This window comes from Tiliqua scincoides, chromosome 4, assembly GCF_035046505.1.
Source record: "Tiliqua scincoides isolate rTilSci1 chromosome 4, rTilSci1.hap2, whole genome shotgun sequence".
NCBI lineage: Eukaryota > Metazoa > Chordata > Lepidosauria > Squamata > Scincidae > Tiliqua > Tiliqua scincoides.
The window spans coordinates 45,010,937-45,029,915 of NC_089824.1; the positions used below are offsets into that span (position 1 = coordinate 45,010,937).

At 46.6% G+C, this 18,979-nt stretch overlaps 1 protein-coding gene across 1 annotated transcript; it reads left to right on the forward strand.

Moving 5' to 3' along the window:
- The first annotated feature begins 1,979 nt into the window (after window positions 1–1,979).
- On the forward strand, window positions 1,980–16,996 carry LOC136648924 (DGAT1/2-independent enzyme synthesizing storage lipids-like). The gene is made up of 5 exons (XM_066625248.1): window positions 1,980–2,070; window positions 5,898–6,240; window positions 9,087–9,251; window positions 13,293–13,486; window positions 16,918–16,996. The coding sequence occupies exons 2-5, from the start codon at window positions 5,949–5,951 to the stop codon at window positions 16,924–16,926; spliced, it is 660 nt and encodes a 219-aa protein (XP_066481345.1). The 5' UTR covers window positions 1,980–2,070; window positions 5,898–5,948; the 3' UTR covers window positions 16,927–16,996.
- Window positions 16,997–18,979: the final 1,983 nt, after the last annotated feature.

Sequence of the window (18,979 nt, forward strand, 5' to 3'; positions counted from 1 at the left end):
GGATAAGATAGGACTTGTTTAATCAAACAAAGGTCAGAATTTATCCTGAAGCCTTTTCTATAACTGGATGTAGCCGCAAGGCAGCGGAGGTTTGGGATCAGAGTTTTCCTTCTCTCAGATGAGCTGCCTTTCCAGGCTAACGAGTCCCATCTACCCGGTGGCTGTTCAGTCGCCTCTTACAACAAGTACAGCCAAACTGAGGGCCTATTCTTATCCCTCAGCCCCGAGGGAGTCAACCTCGAGGCAAAATCCAGAGCCAGAGTCCCTGAGGCAGTTCATGGCTGAACACAGTCACGTTCTGGCAACTCCTGCGACGTCGCTGGAACCAACCGTATTGGCTTCTGCCTTTCCATTGGACCATTTCAGCGACGTGGAGAGGGGGGATTTGCTGCATGGGTAACAGTCTATCCTCCATATCTACTTTACCCAGGCTTCGTGCACTGGAGAGGACACTCTGTTCCAGAACACTATTCAGAGTGTATTAACACTGTCTTAGTGTTAATAGTGCTAACATTACCATAGTCTTCCGAGACTGAAGGATGCCAACACAAACACAGAATTTATGTTATTTTTGGCTGCTTTAGGTTCCAAGTGTTTATAATTAGTTTGTTTCCAGTGGAGTAAGATAGGATTACAACTTACAAGACCAGGAACTCCTGTTTTGTTTTTGTTTTTTTAAATTATTATTATTATTATTATTAACAGTATTTATACATCACTCTTCAATGAAAGTTCACAAAGTGGTTTATAGAGAAAATCAAATAACTAATGGCTCCCTGTCCCAAAAGGGCTCACAATCTAAAAAGATACAAAAGAACACCAGCAGACAGCCAGTATAAAAGACACTGCTGGGGTGAGGAGGGCCAGTTACTCTCCCCTGCTAAATAAAAGAGGAGCACCTACTTGAAAAAGTGCCTCTTACCCAGTTAGCAGGGATTTCCTTCTTTGCTCCTAGAGCAAGGTGGTGCTGGTGTGAGGAGAGACTTCAATACATCTGTGGGTTGAGTTGGGTCATGACAGGCTTTCCTAAAGATTAGCAGGAGTAAATCTGTGCTCATACAGCCCAGGACCTCTACCAGGATTCTGTCTCTTGCCCAATCTATGCAAATCAGGGAATCCGAACAACCTCTTGTTTCAGGCTTTGGCATTCTTATAGTAGGGATGTCAGTCTAAACCAACCATCTCCAAATTTTTCAGTACGAGGGCCAAATCATATATTTTTGCAGGCCAGAAAAAAAAAATCAATTTTATTTAGGACAGAAGCAAGTGACACACAGCACACTGTCTCTGCCCAGTCTGTTGCAGAACCCGGTTTGTTATGATTTGTTTACAAATGTGCAAAAACTGCAATCATTTTGTGGCACTGTTTAAAAGTCAGTGTGTGGAAACCCGGTTTGTTTTATCACCAGGAATGAGGTTAACATTGAATAATTATTGTTTGAGGGTCTTAAAACAAATGGCCCAGGTGACTGAAATGAGGGTTAGCCAGCTGACACCACTCTGGCCAAATGGTAAGGAGTCAGGCGGATAGAACTACATGTTAACTGTACAACCATGTGGTTGGGAAAAAAAGTATTTTGCTGTGAGCTGGATATCTTGTGACAGTCTGAATGTACCCCCCCCCCCGGGCCATAGTTTGCAGACCCCTGGCCTAGATGGACTTTATGTCAGACCTTTTGGCACCAGCACGTAGCTATTTGTGGCACACTACTTGTGATAAATCTGTATTTTCCTTTGTTCCCTGGTATTTTCTCTGCGCATTGTAGGCCTTCTCCACCCGTCCCCCAGCTTCTCTGTTAAAAATTAATTTACAGGCCTTCATGTGCATGTGAGCTGAAGGATTGGTTTGGGTTCCTGCCAGCTGTCCTCCAGGCAGTGAGAAGGAAAGATCAAATAACAGGGTGATGTCATTAAAGTTGAAAGATAAAACTCCCAAGCAGATGCGGAAATTGTGGATTTCTTGTTATTCCAAAGACTGAGAACTCACTCTGTGGAGAGACAGAGAGAGGAGAGACCTCACTGGAGACAACAAAAAGCAAGAGGAAAGAGCTGGCTGGTGGCCCTGATAAGGTAAGATAGAACTTGTTTAATCAGACAGTCTTCATAATTTGTTATGTTTTGCTGCTTGTGGTTTCAGACATTTATAAGGCTTGTTCAAAATGCTTGGCAGCCGTATTGATGTAGCTTCCATAAGCTGCACAGTATCATGTGGTACCAGTTGGCATTTGGGTCTTCCTGGGGTGGTGGCAGATCCTCTTGCCTGCTGCTCCAGAGTGGTCCACTCTGCCTGCACCAAGAAAAGCTCCAGTGGCAGGCAGAAGACACTGCCCCAGGAGGCTTCCTTGGCGTTGTGTGGCTGAGAAAGTCTCCGAGGGTGGCTTGTGCCTTTGCCAGCATGGCCAACTGGCTGTGCCAGAAGTAATTGTGGCCAATTGGCTGTTCTGAGGAAGGCTGCATGAGTGGATTCTGCCCACCCCCTGAGCCTTTGCTGGTGCAACCGATTAACCATGCCAGAAGTAACTGTGGTGATGTCATCACGTCAACGCAATTACTTTGGGGGGGGTGGCAGGTGACCAGCGTGGCCTGGGCGGGCATGTCGGTTGGCTATGCCACTGGGCAGCTGCTCTCTGATATATGCACATGTGAAATTCTGCAGTGACTCAGTGCCATCTGCTGATGTCAGAAATGGTATCATTCCTGTGAGTGTTTCAACCATTCTTTTTCTGCCAGTCTTTTCTTGACTCTCACTCATTTTACACGTTTGGTTCATTTTAAAAAAACTCAACTAACCAAGGGCACAAACCTAGCCCATTTTCCAGCACCGACATAAGGGCAATGCAGCTCCAAGGTACAGGAACAAGCATTCCCTTACTTTGAGGAGACCTCCGTGAGTGCCACCCCACTGCAGGATGCAGTGTATTGAAGTCCAGTGTATTGTCACGTCTGCAGGCATTATCATGAAAGTGATGTTTGATAGAAACCCCTGGGGCTCAGTACTGTTCTAGGAGGGGGGTTCTGCCCAGGGGCCCTGTCTGGCTAGCCTGATCACCTGGGCTGCTAGCAGCAGATTCAGTCTACCAAGACTTTTCCCCTTTCAGCTGTGTCCAAACAGGGGAGAGAAGGGAGCAAGAAAAGAGAGAGTGAGCTAACAATTAGGTGCTATGGCCCTGGATCACTTTGCAGTCACTGACAGCCCTCCTTTGACCCTGCTGACACTGATTCCCTGAAGAAACTATAATCTGTCTCCCAGAGAACCTATCCTGACAACCATGCATGTAGAGGTCCTGTTCACCAATATCCTTACAAGCTACGTGAGATATCATTCCCGAGGATGCTGTAACACATCCACTGACAAAGCTTTTCCCCTTTGTCCTCACCCACAGTTATTTCAAACTGTATCTGACAACTTGTACCTTCAGGTCAGCGACACTGCCCTAGGTGCCTGCATGGCTCCAAAATAATTTTTTTATGGCTGGAGTAGAAGAACGTTTGCTTGGTTCCAGTCTTCAAAGAACACTTCTCTACCTAGGCTGCCCTGATGACACCTCCATCATTCCAACCTGCAGGCATAAGGGTGTCAAGAAATTCCATCAGATATTTTAACAACTTTCAACCCAGCATCAGTATGAACCTGGACCACTCAGCATCAGAACAGTTTCATTCTCCAGACACTGTTGTGCAGCTAATTGATGGACACATAGGCACTACCTTAGGCTGGAAACCCATTTATTACTACACATATGGTCAATTCTGTATGAGGGTCAGGAGTTGTGGTCTGGTGAGTGAGCTGTTGTATTGCCCAAAGAGCAAAGCAGAAGCAACTTGGGCCATGTGTTTGGAGGGGAGACACAAAGCCAGGCTGATAAAGTGCATGAGAGGCTGGAGTTGCTGAGAAGACTCTGTGGTGACAGAATACTTCTCACCATTGTCAGAGGATGGAGTTGCTGACAAGGACGTGCCATGCCATTCTGTGCTGGTGAGGCACAGAAAGGCATGTAACCGAGAAGTGATGTAACACTTCTGGGTCTCTAGGCCTTCGAATGTGAATGAAACCTTTTACAAGTTGTGTTTGGAGCCTTTGTCAGGCCCACAGAGGCAGCATGCAGCCTCGGTGGTCTTCAGAAAGCCTCCTGGCAGTGTTTTTAAAGCATGTCCAGCTTTTAAAACAGCTCTGGGAGACTTTCTGAAGCCCCCCAGAGGCCACACATAGCTTTTGAGGGCTTCAGAAAGGCTCCTGGATGCAACCAGAGAACATCTTCTGTTGAATGTGGAAATTCAGGGCTGCGAGCTCAGGTAAGGCGCTGCTCACCTGCCTCCAATGACTGCACGTCCTTGGTTGCTGATGAGCCCCCTGCTGCAAGAGGGTGAGGGAGTTTGTAGAGTCAACTGGCAAGAATGGTTAAAGACCTTAAAAACCTACCTGGCCTTGATTTACAGTTATTTGTGGAAGCTGGATAGCATGCAGCCGGATGAGATAAACCACACCACAAGGGAAACATCTCTCACAGAACAAATATTTTTAAAACCCCATTGAAAAATGGTGTCTTAAGATTCACCTGCCTATGTAAATCACCTTGAATGCTTTGTAAAAACAGAGAAAGGTGGTATATAAATAAATAACTAATTCCCTGGAGTAAGTTTCCTGGAAGCCCCAGCAGATACCGAATCTGGGAATACAGAGTCATTGATCCTATGGAATCAGTGGGGTTAGGAGAAGGGGCAGCTAAACCTACCAGCAATGGAGACCTTCCAAATGGCTTGGAGACCTTTAGAATGGCAGCAAAAGGCAGTGAAGACTTTCTAAATGGCCATGTGAAGCTTCAAAATGGCACAGATAGTTGCAAATTTTGCCTGTGAATAGCTTCAGGATGGCCACAGTGCCACAGATAGCTTCACGGTGTAGTGGCTAGCTGAGAAGAGGCAGCAAGTCGTGCGAGGTAAGCAAATCCATGTGCATAAGAGCACATTTAACAAGGACTGACTTTATCTATGTGCTTTCAGCTTCCAGTTAGAACCCACCACACAATTTATTCCCTCTGTATAGCCACAATCGTTCTGGCTCTCTGACATAGACTTATATCTGCAGAATTTACAACAGACATTTCTAAAATTACAATAACCCCCCCCCTCCCCATGGCATGAGAAGACAGAATTGACAAGCCAAAAATGACACTTCCAGTCATAACCTGCCACATGACAAACTCAGAATAACGGACAGAGCAATGATTAGTTGTCACTAAGAGCTGACGGCTAAAACCACCAGACCAGTGTCCAGGTTGGGTTGTACGTTGTTGATGATATTGGAGTGACTTTAGCATGGCTCACAGGCAAGCCTCAGACGGCTCTTTGAATCCCAGCTATTGTCAATCATCTTGCCTAAATTCTCAGGGACATCGGACTTTAACAATGCATGTTATCAAGCCCTGGGCAGACCCCAGATTTCTGATGTCTGAGGCAACATGCCAGATACCGCTCTCTTTATCTTTGGATGTGGCAGCTTCTGCTCCTGCCAGTCTCCAGTGTTCTAGCTCAGCACTCTCCTCCCCTGAACAAACTTCAGAAGCTCAAAAATGCCTGAAATGCGTGAAATGAGAGGTGAATTTTAGAAATCAAATGAAGGTTTGTCTCATTTGGAGGAAATTCGAGTTGGAGAAGCATTTTTGGGTTACTCCTGTCTCCAGGGCCCCTGATATCCCAGCATCTGTTGCTTTCAAAGGAACTGCAGAAGTGATAAGTGTCTGAGAAGATGGAGAGAGGCAGATCTTCCCCCCCCCCCCAATCTGAGAGTTAAAGCAAATTTTTTTCCCAAGGGCGGTGCCTTTGGCTAGGTCTAATTTGCACCCACTTACTGTGAGTCTGTTCACTGTGTCCTTTATTTTTTATTTTTTCCACTCCAGGAATAAACGTGAAGAACCTGTTGGGTTCTTGGCTTGTCCTTTATACCAAAAATGACAGCAAAAGACACAAACTATACTTTTGGAGAAGAACCTACAACTTGGCTGGCGTATACATTGGAAAATTATCTCACCTTCATGAAATTTCAGCTGGGATTATTAGCAACTCTGATAATACTATATTTTCCAATATTAATTGGACTGATCCTTTTTTATATTGGTGGTATCTACACAATCATTCATAAAAGAATTGGTAACCTGCCAGATGATCCTGATAGCGAACAGTGGAGGAAATCACAGCGAATACATGCATTTGTGATGAGTATGCTAGGAAAATTGTTGCATGGTAAGTATGATTTTCCTTTCTTAATTACTAAGGGTGCAATCCTTTATGTGAGAGGGTGCAGTGCTTTATGAAAGCACTGACATCAGAGGTTAGGATTGTGCCCTAAGGAGCCTTATCCTCTAGTTTTGTAGCAATAGGCAGCCTGACTTATGGTGTTGCAAAATGTGCTTTATAGCATACTGCCAGGCCATGACAGAAATGGCAAGCAGCACCAACTGTGTGGCAGTAACTTTCCTGGACTTCTCACAACACTAAGTCAGCAGCAGCAGTGGGCAATAGGTGGGGAGGATTGGGGTATTCCACAGGAGGAACCAGGAAATGGGAACTAGGGGAAGGTGAGGGAGGGGATGGATTGGATAGCAGTGGTGCACGTCAGATCTTATCCCCTCTGACACAACACCAGGCTCTTTACCCTCTCACACAACATCAGAACCAGGGGACATCCACTAAAATTGCGTGTTGGGAGGGTTAGGACAGACAAAAGAAAATATTTCTTTACTCAGCGTGTGGTTGGTCTGTGGAACTCCTTGCCACAGCATGTGGTGATGGCATCTGGTCTAGATGCCTTTAAAAGGGGATTGGAAAAGTTTCTGGAGGAAAAATCCATTATGGGTTACAAGCCATGATGTGTATGCGCAACCTCCTGATTTTAGAAATGGGTTATGTATCAGAATGCCAGATGCAAGGAAGGGCACCAGGGTGCAGGTCTCTTATTATCTGGTGTGCCACCTGGGGCATTTGGTGGGCCACTGTGAGATACATGAAGCTGGACTAGATGGGCCTATGGCCTGATCCAGTGGGGCTGTTTTTTTATGAAGGGGGTGAGGATTTGGCAGGTGAAACCACCACTGTATGTGGCAGCTTCCTGGGTCTGATCTGCTCTCCCTGCCATGGCTGCATTAAACTAGTGCTGGGCCTATTGCATAAGTTATAAAGGGCCCTCGTTGACGCCTTTCCCTGCCCTGTTTGGCCCTCCCCTGCCCCTCTGTCAGCCCATGTGGAGCTCAGCTGCTGCGGTATGCATTGTGCCTCACAGTTCTTATTTTGTTTTTGGCATGGCTTGAGAAAGGAAAAGTCCTTTGGAGGAAAAGTCCATCACGGGTTACGGGCCATGGTGGGTATGTGCAACCTCCTGATTTTAGGGGTGGACTACCTCGGAATGCCAGGTGCAGGGGAGGGCACCAGGACAGGTTGTATCTTACTGTCTTGTGTGCTCCTTGAGGCATTTGGTGGGCACTGTGAGATGCAGGAAGCTGGTCTAGATGGGTCTTTGGCCTGATCCAGCAGGGCTCCTGTTCTTATGAGAAGGATGGGCTCTCAACTTGTTGAAGGCTATTCTAACTAGACACTTAGATTGTCCTGTGTGGCTATTTGCACTTTAAGAGTGTTTGGCCACCAAAGATCTATTACTGAAATAAGATTATTCTGTGTCTGTTTTTATTATTGCGGTCTTGATTCATGAAAAGTCAAAGGTCTGTGTCTTGTCAGGTTTCAGTGCTCAGTGCAGGGGGCTCATATTGTGGAACAGATTGCTGAGAGGGGTGGTGGACTCTTCCTCACTAGAGATATTCAAGCAGAGGCTCGACAAACATCTGTTGGAGATGGTCTAAGAGGATTTCCTGCCTAAGGCAGGGGGTTGGACTAGATGACCTATTAGGTCCATTCCATGAGTCTATGATTCTATATCCCTCCCTTGCATCTGGCATTCTGTTGTAGCCCATTTCTGGAATCGGGAGGTTGCACATACACATCATGGCTTGTAACCCGTGATGGATTTTTCCTCCAGAAATTTGTCCAATTCCCTTTTAAAGGCATCTAGGCCCAATGCTATCACCACATCCTATGACAAGCAGTTCCACAGACCAACCACACGCTGAGTAAAGAAATATTTTCTTTTGTCTGTCCTAACCCTCTCAACACGAGAGCCGGGATGGTGTAGTGGTTTGGGAGGTGGACTCAGACCTGGAAGATCCAGGTTTGAATCCCCCCTCAGCCATGAAGCTTCTTGGGTGACCTTGGGCCAGTCACTTTCTCTCAGCCTCACCTACCTCACAAGGTTGTGAGGACAAAGGGAGGGGAGCAGCTGTGTATACCGCCCTGAGCTCTTTGGAGGAAGGGCGGTATAAAAATGTGAAAAATAAATAAATAATAAATCTTCTGTGGGTGCTGGCAGGCAGGCAGAGGCCTTCTCCCAGCACCACAAACTCTTCCACTGTTGCAACATGCTTTCTGGCATATTTGCGACGGCCAGTACCAGCGAGCATGCACTCTGCCGGTACAAGAGGATTGTGCCTGCAGTATAGTTAAATTTGAGCAAAATTATTCATTTGAATCATCTTATTAATGACATTCAAAATGATTACATACCATGCAGCATGCAGTTCCCCGACACGTAAACAACAGGGTGGCTGGATTATGAGATGCCAATTTCATCAGAGACAGCTTGCAAGCATTTAGTGGGGGCCGTAAAATATGTGGGTCCCATAGCATATGTTACTTCTGCGACTATGTTCCTCTGACCTTGCTCTCCTTTCCGCCCACACTTTGGCACATTCCACCCACCTCCCTCCCACCCACTGTGTGGTCTTGCTGTTTATGGCAAGCATCTGTTGACAGCTGGTGTGCAGAGCTGGCTGCTCACCTTCAAGGATGGCCAGAAAGTTTTGCCACTAGAAAGCTCACTCCAGCAGCATAGAGTGCTGTTTGGATTGGGCTGTAAGTTTCTCACTGAAAGGTCATGCTTTTCCCTGCTTGCTCCTTCCTCCTGGACTACTAAAGAATGTAGATACATGTTTGATCTGCACCATTTCCATTACTGAAGAACTCACTTGTTGATCCATGAACAGGTTATGAGGTTCGTGGCACGGACAATATTCCTAAAGGACCCGCAGTCCTTGTCCTTTACCATGGAAGCATACCTATTGACTTTTACCTTTTTACATCAACGTTCCTCAGAATGACAGGAAGACTGTGCCGTGTGGTGGCAGACCATTTCTTCTTTCTTCTGCCAGGTAAAGAAAAATCCTATAACTTTGGTCACTGGAAGTGTTTTAAATGGAATATTAAAATTCAAGATTTAAGAAGCCGACTAAAGGTGTTTCTTCTCCTCCCTGCACCTCTTTCCTCCACCTTTGGTGTTACTAAAGGGGTGTGGGTGGTGCTGCCCGCATCAGGAGATGTGCTGGAAGGGGGTGACGCACCACCCACCCACTTAGCAAGCACGCAATGCCACAGGAACCTCTGGCCTGCCTGAGCATGCCAGAGATTTAAGAAGCAGTTAGATTTAAGGAGCATTGAGCTTCTTTAAGCTTCTTAACTTTAAGATTTAAGAAGCACTTAGCAAGCACGCAACGCCACAGGAGCCTCTGGCGTGCCTGAGCATGCCAGAGATTCAAGATTCAAGAAGCCGACTAAAGGTGTTTCATCTCCTCCCTGCACCTCTCTTCTCCACCTGTGGTGTTACTAAAGGGGTGTGGGTGGTGCGGCCCACATCAAGAGATGTCCTGGAAGGGGGTGACGCTCCACCCGTCCACCATGCACTTAGCAAGCACGCAACGCCAAAGGAACCTCCGGCCTGCCTGATCTCGAGCATTGGTGGAACATGCTAACTGAGAACAAGCACCAGGTGGGGGGCAGTGGGAAGGATGGGCTAGTCAGCTGCTTCAAGGTCTCACCATTCTCAGCCATTCTCAGCTGTTCAGGGAGCTGCCGGTGTCCTCGAACTGGCAACCTTCTGATGTTATCTTTGGGCTAACGGAGGCTCTACCCTCTAGACCAGACCTCCTCCTCCACAGCTATGCCAGTGCTGGCAAGTTGGTTAGGATTGTGCCCTGTGTGCACATGAATCTAAAGTATCCGTCCTCACTTTGGGCTCTTCTTTACTTCTTTACTCTGACTTGGTTTCCATACATAGATTAGTTTTTCTGTCATTCTTCCCTGTCTCCACTCTCCACATTACCCTTGGAGTTCTTTACTCTGCAGCCTGCTCAGACAGATGCCCACCTTTGCCCTTCCAACTGCAGCGGGCAGCTGGGCTGAGAGCTCTTCGTCTTCCATTTCTCTGCTTATCACTGTCATTCTCCTTTCTTCCTTCTGTGGTCCCTTCCTGCTGCCTTTGTGGTCTCTTCCTCTTCCCCTTGTTGTCCTCCTTTCTGTAATATCCACCCCTTGTCCTTCTTCAGGTACCATAATCTCTCTTTCATTATCTTTTCCTTTGCTTCTTCCCCACTTGGGGCTCTCCTCCTTGCCTCTGAACTTGGCCCCCTTTTCCAATTTTCTGGTTTGTCCTTCACCTCCAAAGGTTGCAATCCTAACCACACTTTCCTGAGAGTAAACCCCACTGAACAAAATAGGACTTACTTCTGAGTAGACCTGGTTAGGATTGTGCCCTAAGTCTCCTTTTGCTCTCCCCTCTTTGTCTCCTCCTTCTTCAATCTACCCCAACTGTCTGTTTTGGTTGTCCTTTAAATCCCACCCAACTCAATTTTGCTCCACCCAGCTCTAGCTCTCTGCTATGGTGGTTGACAAGTCCCAGCCCAGCCACCCACAATGCTTAAGGGATGGCGGCACCACTCCCTGAAGTGGTTCTCCACTGTGGCATATGAAGGGTACTGTGACAGGATGACCAAGCAGAAATTTCTGCCCTCGGATACACAAACCGCAGTAAAGGCCCAGGTTGCAGGGGCTTGGCATTTCTTCTCTCTTTCCTTTGTATAAAGCAGTGGTTCCCAAACTGTAGGTCAGGACCCACTGGTGGATTTATGGTGGGTCCCATAGCAGCTGAGCAGAGCCTCCAATGAACACACAGTTGATGAAAGGCTCAGATAACTAATTGCCTCAAGCACTGAGGCCTTTCAAAAATTGGAATTGCCCTGTAAGTATGTGTAAATAGAGAGAGAGAAATGTTAGAGCATCTTTTTTCTGGTTATCATTATGTGTAAATAAGTAAAAATATTATTTCTTTCAAGAATATTTTTAAGTCTTGTAAACCTAGGTGGGTCCCAATATTGTCATTTTAAAAAGTGGGTCCCGGTGCTAAAAAGTTAGGGAACTACTGGTTCCCAGTCTCAACCAGGGTCAGGTGTAATTCAGGATGGAGGAGGGGAAGATGGTAGGGTTGTTCATCTGCTTTGTAGATATCTTTATTCCAAGTCAATAATCACCTCCCCAGGCTGTTATTTCATCTGCTTTGGGGATGCCAGGGGAAAAGCCAACCAGAAAATATCTCCGTCCCATCAGATGAAACAGCAGTTTGGGGAAGAGTGGAAAAGGAGTAGAAAGAGAAGTCTTTAGCACCTTCTCTCCATGCACTCTTCCTTGGCTCAGAATGAAAGGGTAGTTTGCCTCTTTTTGGGACTGGGAAGGAATGAAACTGATATGAAAGGGATTGCAGAGGAAAAGGGTCAGCAAGAAGGAGAAGGGTCAGCATTCCACCTGCTGATTTCTCTCCTGCAAATACCTGCTTAATGTTACTCTGCACACACAGCTTTGGGAAGACGTAGTTCTGTCCTTGCATTAGGTTTTTCTGTCCAGCTCATAAACAATAATAATAATAATAATAATAGCATTTGTATGCTGTTTTTCTCACTGACTCTCACAACACATTATAGACTTAGGGTGCAATCCTAACCCACTTTCCTGTGCTGTCATAGCTGTGCCGGGGGGCACATGTTGCATCCTGCATTCAGGGGGCAGTCATGGAGGCCTCCTCAAGGTAAGGCAACATTTGTTTCCTTACTTTGGCATTGCCCTTACCCCGGTGCTGGAAAGTGAGTTAGGATTGTGGCCTTAGAGACTCAAGGCGGTTCACATAGGTAGGCTATACTAAACTCATCCTTCTTTCAAAGGAGGTTTTACAATGATTGTTCTATGAGTACTCATGGAACCATTCATTTCCAGATGGAATCCTTCATGGTGTTGACATCATTTCGGGCACGTGGGTATGCCTTCTGAGCAGGAGCAGGTTCAGGTCAGCAAAGCTGTTAATCATTCTGTCTTTCTTAGAAGCTGACTCTCCATACTTCTCCACATTCCTGCAGGAGTCCTTCACCCTCTCACAGTGAGGTCACAACAGTGACTCCTCCAGGTCTGTCATCTCACAACAGCTTTGCCAGCTTTTTAGTCTCCCATCCAATTTTCAACCAGGACCACTCCTGCTTAGCATTCTTCAGGCAGCCTTCTGCTCAACCACCAGAATATACCTCCTGCTTGTCTTTTTCTCAAATCTTTTGAAACTGAGGGCGCAATCCTATCCTGTGCTGGAACAGGCAAGCCAGGAGGCTTGCGCTGTATCCAGCGCAGGATAGGGGCCATAAGCAGCTTAGCCAGAGGCAAGGAGAAACTCTTCCCCTTACCTCTGGATAAGAGCTGCTGGCCTCAATGGGTCTCCAGAGGTGGCACAAGTCTGAGGAGAGGCTTGAAGCCGCTCTGTTCCACCTGGGAAAGGGGCTTGGGATTTGGCAAAACTGTGGGATCCCAGCCCTGTCTCCCTGTCCCTGCCTGCCCATCCCCGGGGCCGCCCACCACTTGCCCTCCCTCTGCCCAGGAACACCATCACTCCTCCTTCCCACCTCCCCGCTGCCTGCCTTTCGTCCTTGTGTCGGCTTCCGTCAGCCTCCACAGGCTGTCAGCCGCGGACCTCCACAGTCCTGCGCCCAGGGCAAGGCTCCACAACTGCACCCACCCGCAGGCTGTCGCCACCCCCCTCAGGCAGAAATTCGCCCCCCTACTTACCAGAGGCTCACAGAGCCTCACGTGACCTCCTCCCATGCTGGGGAAACCTCCGTGAGGTTCCCTGGCACTATCAGCACAGTTTCTAACCAGAAGTACAGTTTCCGCCTCCGTCGGGAGCGGGGCCCTAGAGGTTGGCGCTTGGGGCATTTGCCCCAGGTCAGCCTATGGCAGGCACACAACTGCAGGCCGGTGCTTCTGGGAGCGCTGGCCTGGCTTCCTCGCCAGCCTAAACACATGTTAGAATTGTGCCCTGAATCTTTTTCTTAATGGTAAGGTCATTACATAACATGACCCATCATTGTTTGGTTCCTTTTTTCTAGGCCTAAAAACATATTTTGTCATGCGAGGCTGTACTCATGCAAACAGAGAAGAGTGTGTGGCTCTTCTGAAGAAAGGGCATCTGCTGTTCATTGCACCAGGTGGACTTCGGGAGCAAAACTATGGTGATAACAATTACAAACTCATCTGGAGAAATCGTCAAGGATTTGCTCAAATAGCCATAAATGCAAAAGTGGTAAATACAATGATCCTCTTCAAAGTGTCCAACCGCCTTTTATCCTTACAGCAAGCCTGTAAATTATGTGAGCATTATTATGTTGAGCCCAGAAGAGATTTATGGCCCAATCCTTTTGGGATGCTAATGGTGCACTAGTGTGTCCTATCCTAATTTTCAACTCCTGCTGACTACGCCAATTTGCCCCGTCCAAATATCTCAACTCCCTTCTAATGCCCGCTTTTTGGCTATTTAACACCCTCTTTATCTCTAGAACAACCGCTGTGGTGTGCAAAGGAATGAACACAGAACTCCTTATCTATAGCAACTACCCAAATTTATTGCTATGAACACAGACACTCCCTGCAAGTCCTCTTGTCCAGAGGCTTTCCCTCCCCAAAACTCCACTTAACTCAGCGGGTAAAGGTCTGAAGCCTCCAATTCAAGTCCAATCCGGTCTCCAAAGCACAATCCAGTCTTCCCAGTCTTCTGTGTCCTCCAGCAGAGTCCTGGCAGTCCCCTTCTCCTGTAGGTCTGGGTCAGGTAGCCCTCTTGGTCTGGTTCCCTCCGGCTCAGGTAGCATCTCCCTCTGGGTCAGGGTCCGGGTTTCCCTCTGGGTCAGGGTCCCTCTCTCCCGGCCCCTTTGGTCCTTCTGAAGCTGCCTTTTATCCTTTGTGTCCCATTAAGTGCAAATGCAACTCAGCTGTGAGCTACCTCCTTAGCTCATTCAAAGCCCCATCAAGGTCAAATGAAGCTCAGGTGTCCAACCAGGTCTCCATTGGCCTTGATTGATTACAGCTGTGGAGCCAGCCCTGCCCTTCCCAGAGCTATCAAACAGCTGTCAATACACGGGATCACTGTCAACACCACATCGTCCACCTGATGATCTTCTGATCTTCCATTACATAGTGCCCCAGGACACATCATATATTATGCAGCTCTATAGGATTGCACTCCAAAAAGTGGAACTTTCAGTGAAACATCTTCCATTTAATTGAATTTATCCACAGATCTATTCAAAGACATCTGTTTTTCTGCTTGTAAGCCCACAAATGAGCCACGTGGCAAGCTAGTTATTTGGTCACAGGGTGAAAACCTTTTTAGCACATTCCCATTTTTCTATGATTCAGATAGCTTGGAATGACCTCACATTGGGTGTGAAGGAGCCAGTTATTAGATATGTTTGCAGGCTTCCTGCCATGATTTTTAAAATCCAGAACTATGTGTTCCATTTCCTTGAAGTTACCCAATGAAGTATTCTAGTGCATTTTATGGACAAGATATGTTTTCTTTGCATTAAGAACACTAAGGGCACAATCCTAACCCCTTATGTCGGTGCTTTCTAGCAACGTGTATGCAACGTGCCTTGGCTTTTATGGGAGGGCAGATGAAGGGGAATACAAGACTGCCAAAATGGTCCCAATCTGATGAACTTGGAGCTCAACAATTGCATCAGAATATGGTCCGCCCCCTAGTATAGTGAAAAGGATAACAACAGAGACACAAAAATTCCTACATTATTTATTATCCTTCCTGCATGAGAAAGGTGAGGGGGAAGGAAGTGCTGCTTTCTTATGTGTAGTTTGGAGCATAGGTGTTTAACCTTTTTCGTGCCACGACCCCCATAAAGTATGAGACTGAAACCCACTGTCAGTTCTGCCCCCCTCCCAGACCCAAATCCACCCATCCCCAGCCCTTCCCCAATTTGTTTGCCCCTACTTTTTGTGTCTTCACAATAACCCTTTGAAATAGCAACCTGCGCAACGTTGACCTTAGGAGCGGTGGGGCAAGAGGGTGAGAAGAGGCTGTATTCTTGATTATATCAAGAACTCATTTGTGGTAAGTCAGCTAAGGCAATTGGATTGGATCCAAACCTTCTCTTGCATAGGATTTGAGAGTTTGCCAAGCCTTCTATTGCATAGGATTTGAGAGTTTGCCAAGCCTTCTATCGCATAGGCTTCAAGAGTTTGCCACAACACCCTCAAGTGAGAGTTTGTAACTCCATTGGGGTCACAACCCACAGGTTGGAAAACATTGATTTAGAGGGTTTTTGCCTCTTTAAACTCTACACAAGAAAGAAGTAGGTAAGGAAGGAGCTGAGTGGAGTATAGCAGTTAGCAAGAGGGAAACGATCAAGGCGGATGAATGGGACTCTGTCCATGGTGGGCTGGAGGATGGTAGTTCTGCCTTATGGACAAATCACCTAAGCAAAGGTTTTTCTACTTAAATTACCCCTCATGCTTCTTCCCAGATGAAATCCAGCATTCAGCTGTGTGCAGTAATGTTGTGTTCCACTAATTTTTGTGCAGAGATAGGTCTTTTAAATACCCAAACACTAAAAATAAATCACATTATACAGCAAGACATAAGACCTAAACTGATATGCTGCTGGAGGGAGGTTGACACTGCTTCCCAATCAGTTATACTGATTTATCCCTTGTATTCTCTTGGCAGCTCTCAAGACTTCCCCAGGGGAGGGTGAAAACACAATACAGGTGTGCCCCAAACCCCCTTTCCCAGAACCCTCTGTGGTTAAGTGAAACCACGGATACCTAGAGACGCACCCTCACCCTCCAGAGGCAAGGTGAGCCTGCAGCTGCTGTGGGTCTCAGATTGACCAAAAAGGCTACAAAATGAATTCGTTTTATAATAAAAATGGAAGTGACGGTTTTAATGCCTTATAAGGCATAGGGAGGCCAGGGAAAACCCCAGAGTCCCTCTGCAGGTCTCAGAAGACCCTTGGGAGTTGAAAGGAGCCCAGTTCCCCTCACCTCTGGAGGTAGGTGGGGGAGCACTGAGGATCCAATCCATGGTTAAGTGAAACCCCGGATGCGGGATCTGCAGATACATAAACCCCCCTGTAAATGTATAAAGGAACAATAGATTCCACCCTGAAACATGTCAGTTGTTACTATATTCTTTTCCTAGCTCAATGGCCACATTTGCGAGAGGGGAAGAAAACACATTTTCAACATTCTACACATGAGTCCCAGCTTTGCCTTTGTTCATTGGAGAATGGAAGGCTGGAGAAGGCTATCCTCACTGAACACTCACACAGAATGCTGCTTACATGTATTTGCACGTCTATTAGTTTCCAGAGCAAGTAGACACTTGTATTTTGTTTTAAATGAAAGCTGACAATCCAGGCCAGCTAACAAGCATCTTGGCAAGATGCCTGAAATGCCTGAAAATCTTGCTGCTGACAGATGACACACTAAGGCTACACAGGTACGAGCTGAACTATCGACATTGCAAGGTGTGCAGATGGCTGATTGCTTGACTTATTTTTTATGCCTAATAAAGGTTGACTTGACTTGGCTTGTCTTATTTCCACTTGAGCACTTGTTACTTCAGCTGGTGATTTTTGTTGTCCCAAATACTTAAATGCAACTCCTCAGGAAGACCTGCAGTCTCTCTGTATTATCCGAGTCTGATCTTATCTTTGCATACAGGGCCAATGAGATGGCTTTATGAACGAACCCGGTTACTAATCTTTCCAGTTTGTGGACCATTTCCAGTAAAACTGCGGACCTATGTTGGAGAACCTATTCCATATGACCCAAATATAACCCCTGAAGAACTGTTTGAAAAAGTAAGCATGTTATTCATTTATCATTGAGCTAAACCAGGGATTTCCAAACTCCAGCCCGGGGGCCAGATGCGGCCCACAGCAAGCCTCTTTCTGGCCCACGGCCAACCTCTTGTCCCCTGAAAGCCTCTGGCCCACTCAACTGAACATAACCAGAACTGTGCTCTGATTGTGTCTGGAGGGTGTTCTGAGGGCCAGAGAGGTTGAATGAATGGGCCCATTCATTCATTTATTCACTCATCTAAGTTCCAGCTCTAATTTATTTATTTAAATTTCATATTTAATTTTTTTTTTCCGGCCCTCCACACATTGCCAGATATTTGATGTGTCCCTCTGGCCAAAAAGTTTGGAGACCCCTGAGCTAAACGATTCAAAGGGGACTTCATTTATTGCTCTTTGTGCATTTAGTGAATGTGTTAAGGAAAAGTGGGTCCATGTCTGTGGGCCATAGAAACCACTGCTAGTGTGTCCATTGGTCATGCTTGTTGGTGGCCTCACATTTGTGGTTTCTATGAGAGGGCTCTACATGTATGCAGCATTGAAACCACATTCATCTCTCCCACACTACCCTTCCAATCCATTCGTCAAATCTATTTAGAATCCTGGGATTGAAAGGAAGACTGGCAGAGAACTGGTGCGCCCCTGGGTAAGGACAAGAGAGATTTGGTGTGATGCTTTGAGTATGCTTTAGCCCTGAACTCCTCCTATATGAGCTTACGTGAAAACCTTGCTCTGCGTCTAAGGCCCTCATCCATAATCTTCTGGTAGTCAGTGGGGAGATGATGGGGATGCTTAAGTGGGGCCTTTCAGCAAAGCTGCCAGGGTTATGCAACAGTCTACCATGGAAGATATGCTTAGCCTTTCATTGCCTTCTTTCAGTGCATCTTTGTAACATTGTTGGTCCAATCTTCCTGACGATGGGCCTGGCGTATGGAGCCCTTTGCAAAAGTGGAAGCCCTTCTGTTGTTGCAAAATGGCCTCTGATGGCACATAGAGCTTGCCGTTGGCTGCCACTTCAGGAGCACTGCTGCATGAGGTGGCAGTGCTCTCAGTCCACCAGTGGATTGCCAACCACCTGCAGAGAAGGTAAAGCAGAGGAGGGGGCAAGTAGGGGCAAAATGGGGGAGTGGGGCAAAGCGGGCAAATAGAGAGCATGATGGAGGTGGGGAGATTGCGGGAGGGGGTAGATTCAGCGATGATGGCTTATGCTGGATTCTGTCCCCATTTTCAGCAATCTCCTCACCCCTTTTCTCTCCCTGTACTTGTGCCAGCGATCTTGCTGGTGCAGATCTGATACCCATTGAGGGTCTGGAGGCTTAAAGAGGTGTAAGGGGATTTAAATCCCCCTTCGCCTCTAAAGACTCCCAATCTGCCCCCTCCCATGGATACAGCATGCTTGTTACTGGTGGGGCTACACTAGTGGGGGTAGGAAGAATATGATTGGACTATGTGTTTCATAGTGACATGTAAAATGAATTAATGAATATCTTTTCCCCTACTTGTTTCTCTTACAGACCAAAGCTGCACTAAGAGCTTTAATAGACAAACACCAAAAAATACCAGGTAGCATATTGTCAGCACTTTGGGAACGCTTTGAGGTGCATCGCAAAGAAGAATAGTTGAATAACGGATTATCTGGATATGATCTTTGACAAGTGAGCTCTATGGGAAATTTTAAATAAATGCACAGTTCCACAAATACATAAGATAAAAGCTTACTCTCATAATGCTAACAATATCATAGTGTCATAGTGCCTCCAGAAGACTTCTGCTTTTAGAAAGCCTTGTCAGAATTCCAATTCCAATTCTATTCCCAAGTTTCATGCTTGATCAACGGCTTCTGCCTCATCCTCTGTTTCCTAGTAGCCCATTGGACATTGAATGGCCCAAGACTTCCCAACCCCTGAGGTGGCAAGCAGAACACA